Source organism: Pristiophorus japonicus, chromosome 2, assembly GCF_044704955.1.
Source record: "Pristiophorus japonicus isolate sPriJap1 chromosome 2, sPriJap1.hap1, whole genome shotgun sequence".
In the NCBI taxonomy this organism is placed as follows: domain Eukaryota; kingdom Metazoa; phylum Chordata; class Chondrichthyes; family Pristiophoridae; genus Pristiophorus; species Pristiophorus japonicus.
In genome coordinates this window covers 58,208,113-58,223,046 of record NC_091978.1, presented here as the reverse complement: position 1 = coordinate 58,223,046, position 14,934 = coordinate 58,208,113, and the positions used below count along the sequence as shown (strand labels likewise).

At 43.2% G+C, this 14,934-nt stretch overlaps 1 protein-coding gene across 2 annotated transcripts in view; it reads right to left on the bottom strand.

The window, feature by feature from the left end:
• Window positions 1–364: 364 nt before the first annotated feature.
• The window catches only part of smad4b (SMAD family member 4b), a 119,428-nt gene continuing 104,858 nt past the window's right edge, over window positions 365–14,934 (bottom strand). For both annotated transcript variants that reach the window (XM_070867501.1, XM_070867502.1), the window contains exon 12: window positions 365–3,877. In XM_070867501.1, coding sequence (XP_070723602.1) covers window positions 3,666–3,877 — 212 coding nt within the window. In that variant the 3' untranslated portion in view covers window positions 365–3,665. The remainder of the gene's footprint in view (window positions 3,878–14,934) is intronic.

The window sequence follows — 14,934 nt, the reverse complement described above, 5'->3', positions numbered from 1 at the left end:
AACTTGCAACTTTTTTTTTTGCCATAGTCAGCCACTAAAAAAATTGGACGTACCTCTACAACTGCGCCAAAAATCGGCAATGTGGAAAATTGGCCCCAATATGTGTACTTTAAACTCACTTGAACAAAAAATACAGCAGCATTAGGGGACACTTACAACTTTGATCCATTAACTCAGCCAATACAAATCAAGCGTTTCAAGTGACATGATGCAGCTGCAAAGCATTTATTGCAGTCTATACCTGTAAAACATAATTGAATCATTTGGAGGAACATATACAATGTTTAAGGTTGAATAGAATTACTGATTTTAGGTACTGTTTTTTTAGATAAACAAGGTAGGCTGCAAAAATAAAGAAGAAACATTATACTTTGCGAACATTTTATTTATACTACAGGTAGTTGCTTAAAAGATAAAATGCATACATTACTTGTTCCATCCAAAAAATCTGATTACATTTTGGCAAAATTGTTCTACTCCAGACAGATTTCCAGTGCTGCCAGGTGCAGTCAATGCCATTCCCATCATCAACCTAACGGGCTCAAAGCGACAGACTTCACATGCCCAACTCACAATGCGTCTCAATGTTAATGTCTTGCTACTTCAATACCACTTTAAATAATTTGTTTGGTCTTCAATTTGGATAACATTTAATGGGTCATTATGGACAGGTAGGATTTTCCACGTCAATATGCAGTGACAATTATTTTTCACATTTTTTTCCCTTTGATCCTAAAAGTAATGCTCAGTCAGCTCATACAGTCCTTCTGCTCAGTCTTTTACTGCAAAAGAATTATATTGTAGATGCCATATTTTTCCCTTGTTTAGATTTAGATGATCAGTAGTCCTTTCCAGGCCCGTTTTATCTCGTTACTCAAAAGGTGTTCTTTTTATGTTTATTTTTGATCTGCTCTCCTATTAGGAGAGCACTAAATAAGGACCCAAAAAGCTGAAAGGACTCGAGTAAAAACTGACTTGGGCCTGATGGGCTGAATTTGAAAGTTAATTTTCTATTCGGGTTTTAAAGTTGGGTGTTTTTAAAATTTAAAATGAAAAGTATCCCTAAATTTAAATGTATACTGACACAAAGAAAATTGTAATTCTCAACACATCCGCAATGCATGATGCAAGTTTTCATAAACTAGTCATTTTTTTTCCAATCCAAAAAATTAAAATATTTTTTACTTGTACGAGACAGGCACTCGGGTCAGTTACTTTGAGCTCATCAATATTATTTCATCCTAACCCCTGCAATGTCAATGCATGATCTCTTACACATTAGTTTTAATAAATAGCATAATCCAATGCAACTCTAATGTAAGAAAAAGGGCTGTCTTTACTATTCCTAGATAGGTATTTCAGACTTCTATCATATACTTATTCTGTTCTTAACTAACCTAATAATACTTGGTTCCTAGTAGTCTCTACGTACAAATGGTGCCTAAGCATAGTATAAAGATTTGTGAAATGTGCACACATACACACACATCAAAAGGGAGAAAAAAAGTTTATATCAGCAATTTCACCAACCCCTCCCCTTTAGCAAACAGTCTTAAAAACTTTACAATAGCAAGTCACTTGCAATTTAAATAGCGAGTAACCAGAAAGCAGAAGTCATTCCAGATTCAACATGTTGAAAGAGGAGTGTGCAAAGAAACAGACCTGTACTGGTGTTCTGATTCATTACATTTCTCGGTGCTCACACTTCCAACATTACAGACCTTCCATCTGGCAGACAAGCATTTCAAAGGCATAGTAACTGGGTGTGTTATTTGGGTAATGAAAAAAAATCTAAATTGGTTGTTCCCCAGCTTCATTTTTAACTCCTGTAAAAATTACACGTGTTTCATAACAGATACACTTCGAATTACATTTGGTTTCACCTCCAACTGTGACATCAGTGCATTTCACAGAAACCAATCAGCAGATGCAGTCAAGAGCAGCAAATACACTAATATTCCTAAATGAATACTCAGCTGTCACTCTAATTTCAATAATGTGAAATGTTCACAGGCATACTTTTTTGGGCGTTTCTTCACTCTCCTCCAACGTGGATTTCAATAAAGCATAATGTTGGACACATAAAGCTTTTGTATTACGTCCACCTGAACTGTGAAAAATATTTAACAGTACAATTACAGGTTTTGACCGTCCAAATTTAGGTTGCATCTGATGAAAACATTTGCACTCGATAACACTGCTGGTGATAATGGTGGAAGCAATTTCAGATGATGTCATTATGCAAGAAGCATTGTGATACCAATTATATTAAATAAGCTAAGGTATAACACTGCAGAATGGTCTTTTAAAAACAAAGTTCAACCTTCCATTTCTACAGTACAGGAAATTGTTAAAAACAGACAGGGTAAAATAAAATTTGATCTGATATATGTTGATCTTAACAAAATTCATCGTCATCTAATGCCAGAAAATGCATTCCTTACAGGAAACATCAATAACAATGAATGCCTTTTCCTGCTCACCCCTAACTTGCTATGCTTGGTTAAAATGGAATTGGGGGGGGGGGGGGGGGGGGGGGAAGAAGGGAGAATGGGACACAAAGAAAAAAAGAACACAGATGTTTCAGTACCAGACTCACCTGAATAGCACAGAAAAATGCTTCACCTTTTAATGTTACTAACAAGATCTGGATTTCTGTAAAAATATATACTGTTTTGTTTATTTTTTCCTCCTAGATCAGAAACAAGCATTTCTTGAACCTCCTGTCTCTGGTCATAAGCTGTGCGCAATTTGAAAACTTTGGCCAAAGCAGCCAATGTTGGTAAACAATGGCCAGACCCACATGCAAAAACAACACAAGAAATTGAAAGAAAAAAATAAAGAGGCAAACTACATTACTGAAGGTGATGAACAAACTGTACAGAACAAACATCCGTCTGCAGAGGAGATCTCTCTTAAGGGTGCAGTATAAAAAAAGAAAGATTTTTTTTGAATAAAGTGCCAATACAGGTGTTCTTTCAAACAAAGAAAGCCTGGATCTGTAAAGTGTGGCTAAAAAGAGGCCACCTTGCTGTAATGCATGTATTGTTTTTAAAAGGTTGTCATTCATCTGTTTTTCAAACCAGTTTTTGACTGCTCTGGAAATTTCTAAAATGCAAACCAGAAACCAGAGTTTTTTCCCCCAAAATCAAAATACTTCCCCTCCCCCACTTTGTTCCACCTCGTCTGGCATGGAGGCATTAGTTATTAAGGTTTTCAATGAACTATCAGCAAAACAAGCATCGGAACTCAAACAACGATTCCCTCACTCCACTGACATTTTGCCCCAGCTTCCCAGTTCGGCTCTGGGCTTCGGAGAAAAGTGGCTAACCGAATGAACTGAATGACCTGTTACAGCACCAAATCAAGCATTTTTCACAGCATTTAAAAGTAGGATAACCATTACTGGTAACTAATACAGTCTGTAATAAGTAATAAGGCTGTGAACCATACTGGTGGAGAAACAAAGACACAAGTTTGAATACTGGGTTTCTTGTCAAAAGAGAAAATAAACAGTTTTTTTTTGTTGCATACCTACCAAGAAAGTTTTTGTTCTGAAAGAATATGCTGAACAATGGTAAAATACACCAGTTTTTATTAACAAGATCGAACTCTAGTCTTCTGCCCAACCCACCCAAGCAAGATAGTGACTGCTGATGAGTAACTCAGTCCAGGGGCTGTGGTTCTGCAATCGGCATGGTGTGAAGTACTTCATCCAGCAGCTGAAGGGCACGATGTAGGTGGATTTCAATCCAGCAAGGGGTTTCTTTAATGCTTTGTCTTGGGTAATCAGGCCCCCAGCCTTTAACAAAACTCATCCTGAGAATGCATAGACGCCGTAGGTCATCGACTCCTATTCCAGCTGCAGCAGACAAACCTGAAAATGGAATATAGATTAATGCAAGGGCTTCAGTTAAAAGGCTTCAGAATAATTAATTCATTGGGACTAAGAATTTTAGCAATAAAAACAGAAAGTCCTGGAAATGCACAGCAGGTTAGCCAACATATAAAAAGAGGATGTGAAGATGCTTTTGGCCAGTGGGATATTCTGCCAAAAACCTCAGATATCTGCGCTCCTTTAATTCTGGCCTCTTGTGCATCCCCAATTTTAATCGCTCAACCATTGGCGACCATGCCTTCAGCTGCCTAGGCCCTAAGCTCTGGAATTCCCTGCCTAAATCTCTCTGCCTCTCTTTCCTCCTTTAAAGATGCTCCTTAAAACCTACCTCTCTGACCAAGTTTTTGGTCATCTGTCCCAATATCTCCTTGTGTGGCTCGGTGTCAAAATTTGTTTGATAACACTCCGGTGAAATGCCGTGGGACATTTTACTATGTTAAATGTACGATATAAATATACATTATTGTTATTGTTGAACTATAAATCCATTTTATTTGGCTGCTGATCAACCAGCATTTTCTGTTTTTATTTTGAGATTTCTGATTTTTTTTTCCTTTTTACCTAAACATTCTCTGTCACATCTGACGACCTACAGGACATTATTCAGATGCCATACAGTACTACACATGAACACCTTTATACGAGTTCTTAGTCAAGTTACTCATTGGTGTACCTAAGTAAGCAGAAATCCTAACAAGCACCATTTTATCTGGGTATCACAATGAGCATTTAAACTATATAAATAGTATAAATAAAAACTAAATTGCAGATCCACCTTCCCTCTCCCCAATTGACAAAACAATTAATAGGAACCACATCACAACATCCTTCAATATTCCAAAGCCACAGCCAGCTGTGGAGATCACCATAGGTTACCCGCTCAAATGCACAGGTAGCTTCAATTTAAGATGCTACACATGGAAATAGGACAGACATAAATATTGCGCATTCACACTTTCAGTTGTAACAAGCTTAATATACAAAAACTACTACATGTGATGTTCTTAAAGACTTAATAAAAAGTTATTCTATCTATTACAAGGGAGGCTGAACACAAGAATGGCACACAATCAGAAGTTCGAATGTATTGAACCATATTCTAGTAGTAGTGATTCTGAATGTGCCAGGAATGCTTAAAGTACAAATTACGCAAAGAGAAAACAGTACTCTTTTATTACTGCCAGCTACCTCCACTGTACTCAAAAATACTTCATCGAAAAACACTGAACTCATCCCGTTTTACATAAGAACATAAGAAATAGGAACAAGAGTAGGCCATGCGGCCCCTCGAGCCTGCTCCGCCATTCAATAATCATGGCTGGTCTGATCATGGACTCAGCTCCACTTCCCCGCCTGCTCCCCCATAACCCCATATCACTCAAGAAACTGTCTATTTCTGTCTTAAATTTATTCAATGTCCCAGCTTCCACAGCTCTCTGAGGCAGCAAATTCCACAGATTTACAACTCTCCGAGAAGAAATTCCTCCACATCTCTGTTTTAAATGGGCGGCCTCTTTTATTCTAAGATCATGCCCACTAGTTCTAGTCTCCCCCATCAGTGGAAACATCCTCTTTGCATCCATCTTGTCAAGCCCCCTCATAATCTTGTACGTTTCGATAAGATCACCTCTCAGTCTTCTGAACTCCAGTGAGTAGAGGCCCAACCTATTCAACCTTTCCTCATAAGTCAACCCCCTCATCCCTGCAATCAACCGAGTGAACCTTCTCTGAACTGCCTCCAAAGCAAGTATATCCTTTCGTAAATATGGAAACCATTAGTGTGGAAGGAAGTCATCCTCGATACGAGGGACCGCCTAAGACGACTCGAAAGTGAGTAGATGCTACTCTAATCTGTTAATAATCTGCTGGCTTCTTGTTGTCTCACCAATTTTCTCCCCTTCTCTCTGCAGTAACTCATGCTGGAATACAGTTTCGTGTGAACAGCCAGCTCTGCAATGCTCCGATGTCTAACCAGCACAGTTTATAATGTCAGTAAAGCATTGCCAGAATCCCCACAGCCTCCTTCCCCCATTTCTGATTTCCCAAAATACCCTGGGAAATGGAAAAAATGTTCACAAAAGTATTTGCTTCCAAAGAAAGCAAAGACCGTCTAATCTTCACCACCGACTGGTTTGCAGGCTTGAGCAAAAAAACAGGAGTTGGTGACTAACAGTAAGAAGAAAAGATCCATCAATGGTTGATTCCAATTCCAGCATGTTATTTTCTTTTTTTTCATGTTCTGGACTGTCTCAGTGTGGATCTTCCACTCTTATGTTTGATTAATGTACATGGGAGATTAATAAGCTATAGTACCCTATCGGCTATAATACCGGACAAGCAGCCCCAAGGTTAAAAATTCAAATTCCAACACGGAAAGTTGTGAAATTGAATTTGTGGACTCGAATCAAAATATAAGCATGAAATCCACATAAAAACCCAACTGGTTAGAATCACAGAATCTTACAGCACAGAAAGAGGCCATGTTCAGCCTGTCGTGCCTGTTCCAGTTCTTTGAAAGAGCTGTTATTTAGTCCCACATCCCAGCTTTATTGCCTGAAAATTAGTCCTCTTCAAATACATGACAATTACCTTTTGAAAGTTTCGATGGAATCTGATTCCACCACCCTTTCACGTAGTGCGTTCCAGATCTTAACAACCCTGTGTGAAGAACATTTCTCATAGAAACATAGAAAATAGGAGGAGTAGGCCATTTGGCCCTTCGAGCCTGCACCGCCATTCCATAAGATCATGGCTGCTCATTCCTTCAATACCCCTTTCCTGCTTTCTCTCCATACCCCTTGATCTCCTTAGCCATAAGGGCCATATCTAACTCCCTCTTGAATATATCCATTTCCCCTCTACAGGTTGAACCTGCCTTATCTGGCACCCGCGCGACCTAGCCTGTGCTGAATAAGGGATTTTGCTGGATGAGGGGAGGTCAGCGCGAAGTGGCAGCGGGCTGCGAAGGAAGAGTCAGCGGGCCATGTGTCGGCCCGGCCCCAGCCGGCCGTGTGTCGGCGCGGGCCGTGTGTCGGCACGGCCCCGACCCAAAGTCAGGGTGGAGATCAGCCGCGTTCTGCGCATGCGCCCCGGCCGCCGGAATCATGCCGGACCAGAGGTGGTGCCGGATAAGGGAGTCCTGGAAAAGGGGGGATCCAACTTGTAGTTCTTTTGCCAATTATTTGAACGCAATGACACCTGGTATGACCCATTTGCCAGAGGAAGCAAAATTCTCTCTAATTGCTCTATCAAATCCTCTCAATGTTGAACACCTCGATGAAATTTCCCCCTAACCTTCTCTGTTCCAAGGACAATAATTCCAGTTTCTTTTTTTTTAAAAATTCGTTCATGGAACGTGGGCATCGTTGGCAAGGCCAGCATTTACTGCACATCCCCAATTGCTCTTAAGAAGGTGGTGGTGAGCCACCTACTTGAACCGCTGCAATCCATGTGGTGAAGGTACTCTTATAGTGCTGTTAGGGAGGGAGTTCCAGGATTTTGACCCAGCGGCGATGAAGGAACGGCGATATATTTCCAAGTCAGGATCATGTGTAACTTGGAGGGGAATTCGCAGGTGATGGTGTTCGGGAGGTGAGACAGTCACTGCAGAACACCCAGCCTCTGACCTGCTCTTGTACCTGGTCCAGTTAAGTTTCTGGTCAACAGTGACCCCCAGGATGTTGATAGTGTGGGATTCAGCAATGGTAATACCACTGAACGTCATGGAGCAGTGATTAGACTCTCACTTGCTGGACATGATCATTGCCTGGCACATGATTGGTGCGAACGTTACTTGCCACAAGCCTGAATATCGTCCAGGTCTTGCTGCATGTGGGCATGGACTGCTTCATTATCTGAAGAGTTGCAAATGGCACTGAACACTGTGCAGTCATCAGCGAGCAACCCCACTTCGGACCTTATGATGGAAGGAAGGTCATTGATAAAGCATCTGAAGATGGTTGGTCCTAGGGCCCTGAGGAACTCCTGCAGCTATGACCTGGGGCTGTCAGGATTGACCTCCAACAGCCGCAACCATCTTCCATTGTGCTAGGTATGACTCCAGCCAATGGAGAGTTTTCCCCCCAATTCCCATTGATTTCAATTTTACTTGGGCTCCTTGATGTCACACTCGGTCAAATGATGTCTTAATGGCAAGGGCAGTCACTCTCACCTCACCTCTGGAATTCAACTTTTTCGTCAATATTTGAACATAGGCTGTAATGAGGTCAGGATCCAAGTTGTCCTGGCGGAACCCAAACTGGCGGAGTATCAGTGAGCAGATTATTGGCAAGTTAATCCCGTTTGATAGCACTGTCGATGACATCTTCCATCACTTTGCTGATGAGGGAGCGGTAATTGGACAGATTAGATTTGTCCTGCTTTTTGTAGACAGGACATACCTAGGCAGTTTTCAACATTGTCTGATAGATGCCAGTGTTGGAACAGCTTGGCTCGAGACGCAGCAAGTTCTGGAGCACAAGTCTTCAGCACGACAGCCAGGATGTTGTCAGGGTCCATAGCCTTTGCTGTATCGAGTGTACGCAGCCATTTCTTGATATCACATGGAGTAAATTGAATTGGCTGAAAATTGGCTTCTGTGATTGTAGGAGGAGGCCGATATGGATCATCCACTTGACACTTCTGGCTGAAGACGGTTGCAAACGCTTCAGCCTTGAATTTTGCACTCACGTGCTGGGCTCCGCCATCATTGAGGATGGAGATATTCATGGAGCCTCCTCCTCCCGTTAGTTGTTTAATGGTCTAACACCATACTTGGCTGGATGTGGTAGGACTGCAGAGCTTTGATCTGATATGTTGATTGTGCGAGCACTTAGCCATGACTGTAGCATGCTGCTTCTGCTGTTTGGCATGCTTTCCCAAATTGGCACCTCATTTTTAGATACACCTAGTGCTGCTCCAGCATACTCTTCTACACTACTTATTGAACCAGGGTTGGTCCCCTAGCTTGATGGTAATGGTAGAGTGAGGGATATGGCGGGCCATGAGGTTACAGATTGTGGTGGAATGCTGCTGCTAATGACACACAGCGCCTCATGGATGCCCAGTTTTGAGCTACTGGATCTGTTCTGAATCTTTCCCATTTAGCACGGTGGTAGTGCCACACAACACGATGGAGGGTGTCTTCAGTGTGAAAACGAGACTTTGTCTACACAATGACTGTGTGGTGGTCAGTGCTACCAATGCGATCATGGACAGATGCATCTGCGACTGGTAGATTGGTGAAGACGAGGTCAAGTAGGATTTTCCCTTGTGTTGGTTCTCTCAACCACCTGCCACATGCCCTGTCTGGCAGGTGAGTCCTTCAGGACTCGGCCAGCTTGTCAGTAGTGGTGCTACCGAGCCATTCTTGGTGATGGACATTGAAGTTCCCCACCCAGAGTACATTCGGTGCCCTTGCTATTCTCAGTGCTTCCTCCTGCAAGTGGTGTTCAATATGGAGCAATGCAGATTCATCAGCTGAGGGAGGGAGGTAGGTGGTAATCAGCAGGTTTCCTTGACCATGCTTGACCTGAAGCCATGAGACGTTATGGGGTCCGGTGTCAATGTTGAGGACTCCCAAGGCCACTCCCTCCCGACTGTATATTACTGTTGCTCCACATAGCTGAAGTCCTTCATTCTTGGTTTCATCCTGGTACACGAATACCCATCAGAGATGTGAACCCGGTCTGACCTACGTGTGATTTCAGTTCCTGACTACATGGTTGATTCTTAATGCTCTCAGGGCATCCAGAGATGGGCATAAATACTGCCTTGCCAATGTCACACACACATTCCAAGAACAAATAGAAAAAAATATTAGCCATCCCACAGTAACATTATCCCGTGATGCAGGCACCAACAGGCAAGTCAGGTAATTTCTTGGTCCTATCCTGTATGCACTAGACAACCATCCAGTTTTCTGTCCTCAGATGGAAAGACTAGTCCTGAACTCGACTTTGGAAGTGTAGTAAGGGAAAACATAACTGTGAGCATTAAACGATTGATTAAACTCATCCACCCTTCACCTGCTCTCAGTGCTGTCATAAGAAATAAGAAATAGGAGCAGGAGTAGGCCATATGGCTCCTCAAGTCATCTTAGCTATGCATTTTCCACTCAGGCAGGGAGATGTCTGTGACCACCACCAGTTCAGATGATAGCAGCTATCTGAAGACCACTGCCGTGGATAGCTCCATGTTGTCCATTTTTCACAGATTATGGGAACAACAACCTGTGAGCAGATCGCTGGCGGAGATTAATCTGCAAACAGCTGCTCATTTGGCACAACAAGATAGTAGTTGAATAATTAAGAGGTTTAAAGCACAACCTGTCTTAGGTGCAGGGACATCTGGAGCAACCCTGGGACACTTTTTACAGTTAAAATTGTCAAAAAGGTGTGACCCACTGATCAGACAAGTTTCCCCAAATTTCCTCAGCTCTGTTGGAACCTACTGCAAATTGGCCAGTACACCGCACAACTGGGATTTGCCCATCTATGATCAGTATGTAAGGAGTGGAACCTCTGCCCACCTCTGTCAAGGCCAATAATTTTGGGTCTGGAAACTCGTATATTACTGAAGGCTGGTTTGCCAAGTGAGATGAGGCACAACAATCCCATGATGGATGTAAATTGGCTCCACCAGGACAGGGGGTACAGGCCAGGCCTGGATCCTTGAAGAAAGGCAAGTGGACTTTAAAAAAAAAAATTTAGATTAGATTATACAGGGAGGCAGAATTGGGTCTGGGGTAGCCTAGGCAACAACCCTCTGCCCTCCCCCCCACCACACCATTGATGGGCAGACACCTGATTTTATGGCTACAAGAAACAGAAATTTACAGCGCAGAAGGAGGCCATTTCGGCCCATCGTGTCCGCACCAGCCGACAAAGAGCCGCACGGCCCTTGGTCAGCAGCCCTAAAGGTTACATATAAACCTACGAACAATGACAGAAAAGCAAAGAGCACCCAGCCCAACCAGTCTGCCTCACACAACTGCAGCACCCCTTATACTGAAACATTCTACACTCCACCCCAACCGGAGTCATGTGATCTCCTGGGAGAGGCAAAAACCAGATTAAAAACCCAGGCCAATTTAGGGAGAAAAAATCTGGGAAAATTCCTCTCTGACTCATCCAGGCTATTGAAACTAGTCCAGATCATCACCCTGGCCGTATTCTATTTCCCTGCAGTACTTACCATTATATCTGCGCCGTCCAACAAAAGGTCATCCAGTCTAATCCCAATTACCAGCTCTAGGTCTGTAACCCTGCAGGTTACTGCACTTTAAGTGCCCATCCAACCATCTCTTAAAAGTGGTGAGGGTTTCTGCATCCACCACTCTTCCAGGCAGCGAGTTCTAGATCCCTACAACCCTCTGCGTCAAGAAGCCCCCCCTCAAATCCCTCTAAACCTTCCACCAATCATCTTAAAACTATGACCCCTCGTAATAGACCCCTCCACCAATGGAAAAAGTCCCTTACTATCTATGTCCAGGCCCCTCAATATTTTGTTAACCTCAATGAGGTCTCCTCTCAACCTCCTATGTTCCAATGAGAACAAACCCAGCCTATCCAATCTGTCCTCATAACTAAAATTCTCCATTCCAGGCAGCATCCTAGTAAATCTCCTCTGCACCCTCTCTAGTGCAATCACGTCCTTCCTATAATATGGCATCCCGAACTGCACGCTGTGGCCTAACCAAAATATTATACAATTTAAGCATAACCTCCCTGCTCTTATATTCTATGCCTCAGCCAATAAAGGCAAGCATTCCGCATGCCTTCTTAACCACCTTATCCACCTGGCCTGCTACTTTCAGGGATCTGTGGACAAGCACTCCAAGGTCCCTTTGTTCATTTACACTATTAAGTGGCCTACTGCCTAATGTGCATACCCTTTCCTTATTAGCCCTCCCAAAGTGCATCATCTTGCACTTTTCCATTTGCCACTGCTCTGCCCACCTGACCAGAAGACTGATATTCCTCCTGCAGCCCATGATTTTCCTCTTCATTATCAACCACACAGCCAATTTTGTGTTGTCTGCAAACTTCTTAATCACACTTCCTATATTCAAATCTAAATCGTTGATAGAAACCACAAAAAGCAAAAGACCCAGTACTGAGCCCTGCAGAACCCTATTGGAAACATCCTTCCAGTCACAAAAATATCCATCAATCATTACCCTTTGCTTCCTACCGCCAAGCCAATTTTGGATCCAACTTGCCACTTTGCCCTGGATCCCATGGGCTTTAACCTTCATGACCAGTTTACCATGTGGGACCTTATCAAAAGCCTTGCTAAAGTCCATATATACTACATCGTACGCACTACCCTCATCGACCCTCTTGGTTACCTCCTCAAAAAATTCAATCAGGTTAGTTAAATACGACCTTCCCTTAACAAATCCGTACTGACTGTCCCCAATTAATCCTTGCCTTTCCAAATGTAGATTTATCCTGTCTTTCAGGATTTTTCCCAACAATTTTCCCACCACTGAGGTTAGGCTGACAGGCTTGTAATTACGCGGCCTATCCCTTTTTCCCTTCTTAAACAAGGGTACTACATTAGCAGTCCTCCAATCCTCCATGCCCAGATCCAAAGAGGACTGGAAAATTATGGTCAAGGCCTCTGCTATTTCCTCTTTTACTTCGCTCAACAACCTGGGATGCATTTCATCCGGACCTGGGGACTTATCTACTTCCAAAGCTGCTAAACCCCTTAATACTTCCTCTCTCACTATATTTATTTCATCCAGAATATCACATTCCTCCTCAATAGCAGTATCTGTATTACCCCTTTCCTTTGTGAAAACAGTTGCAAAATATTCGTTAAGAACCCTACCAACATCTTCCTCCTCCACACAAAGATTACCCTCATGGTCTCGAATAGGCCCTACCCTGCCCTTAGTTACCCTCTTACTCTTAATATATTTATAGAACATCTTAGGGTTTTCCTTAATTTTACTGGTCAAGAATTTCTTGTGCTCTCTCTTAGCATTCCTAATATCCTTTTTAATTTTGTCTCTTAACTTCCTATATTCCTCTAAAGATTCTAAAGTATTTAACCGTTGGTAGATGACATAAGCATCCCTTTTTTTCTTAATCCTCCCCTGTAAGTCCCTAGACATCCAGGGGGCTCCAGAATTATTTTTGCCAACCTTTTTTTTTAAAAAGGCACATGTTTGGCCTGAGCCTTCCGGAGCGCCTCCTTGAATGCCTCCCACTGTTCCGACACTGATTTACCCACAAGTAGCTGTTTCCAGTCCACTATGGCCAAATCACTCCTTAACTTAGCAAAATTAGCTTTTCCCCAATTCGGGACTTTTATTCCAGGCCTATTCTTGTCCTTATCCATACCAACTTGAATCTGACTGGATTATGGTCACTGGCACCCAAGTGCTCTCCCATTAATACCCCTTCAACCTGCCCAGCTTCATTCCCCAAAACTAAATCCAACACTGCCCCCTCTAGTGTTGGGCTTGCTAGATACTGACTAAAAAATTTTTTATCTTGAATGCATTTCAAGAATTCCGCACCATCGATACCCTTCACACTAAATTTGTCCCAATCAATATTTGGATAGTTAAAATCCCCTACTATTACTACCCTATGTTTTTTGGACTTCACAGCAATTTCCCTACATATCTGCTCCTCTATCTCCCTCCCACTGTTTGGGGGTCTGTAATACACGCCCAGCAGTGTGATCGCCCCTTTTTTATTTTTCAATTCGACCAATATGGCCTCATTTGATGATCCCTCTAACATATCGGGCCCAAGTTTCCACACGATAAAAAACGGGTGCCCCTCCGAGCTGGGCGCCCGTTTTTCATGCCTAAAACGGCGCCTAAAAAAAAACTCGCGATTCTGGAGCGCCCTGCAGCTCCTTGTCTGCCTGGCGTGGCGCCCAGGGGGGCGGAGCCTACACTCACGCCGATTTTGTAAGTGGAAGGGGGCGGGTACTATTTAAATTAGTTTTTTTCCTGCCGGCAACGCTGCGCGTGCACGTTGGAGCGTTCGTGCACGCGCAGTGTGAAGGAAACATTGGCACTCGGCCATTTTTGTAGTTCTTTGTAGCTGTTTAATTTTTGACCATTTTTTAATAAAAGCACATTGCCATCAGCACATCAGCACTTGCAGCCTTCTCACTGTGGCCCCTCCCCCCCCCGCAGGAAAGAATGGGCGCCTCCCCCCCACCTGCGGGAAAGAATGGGCGCCTCTTCCCCCCCCGCCACGGGAAGAACGGGTGCCTCCTCTCCCCCCCCCCCACGGGAAGAACGGGTGCCTCCTCTCCCCCCCCCCCCCCCCCCACGCGGGAAAGATGATGATCCTCCTCCTCCTCCTCCTCCTCCTCCCCCTCCGGATCAGGTTGGATTTATTTGTATAATATTTGTAGAAGTATAAATAAGGATTTATTGTAGAATTTAATGAGTTCCCTTCCCCCCTCCCCCCCCACCTCATTCTGGACGCCTAATTTGTAACCTGCGCCTGATTTTTTTTTAATGTGTAGAACAGGTTTTTTCAGTTCTACAAAAATCTTCACTTGCTCCATTCTAAGTTAGTTTGGAGTACGTTTTCACTGTGGAAACTTTGAAATCAGGCGTCAGTGGCCGGACACGCCCCCTTTTGAAGAAAAAATTCTGTTCCAAAGTAGAACTGTTCTACCTGACTAGAACTGCAGAAAAAAAAATGTGGAGAATTGCGATTTCTAAGATAGTCCATTCTCCACCAGTTGCTCCTAAAAATCAGGCGCAAATCATGTGGAAACTTGGGCCCATCATCCCTCCTCACCGCTGTAATAGTTTCTTTAATCAGTACCGCGAACCCCCCCAACCCCCCACACTTTTTACCCCCTTCTCTATCTTGTCTAAAAATCCTGCGGCCAGGAATATTGATCTGTCAAACCTGTCCCTCTTTCAGCTATGTTTCTGTAATGGCTATAATGTCATACTCCCAAGTGTCTACCTGTGCTCTTAGCTCATCCGCCTTATACACTATACTCCTCGCATTAAAATATATACCATTCAGCACAGGAAGACCTCC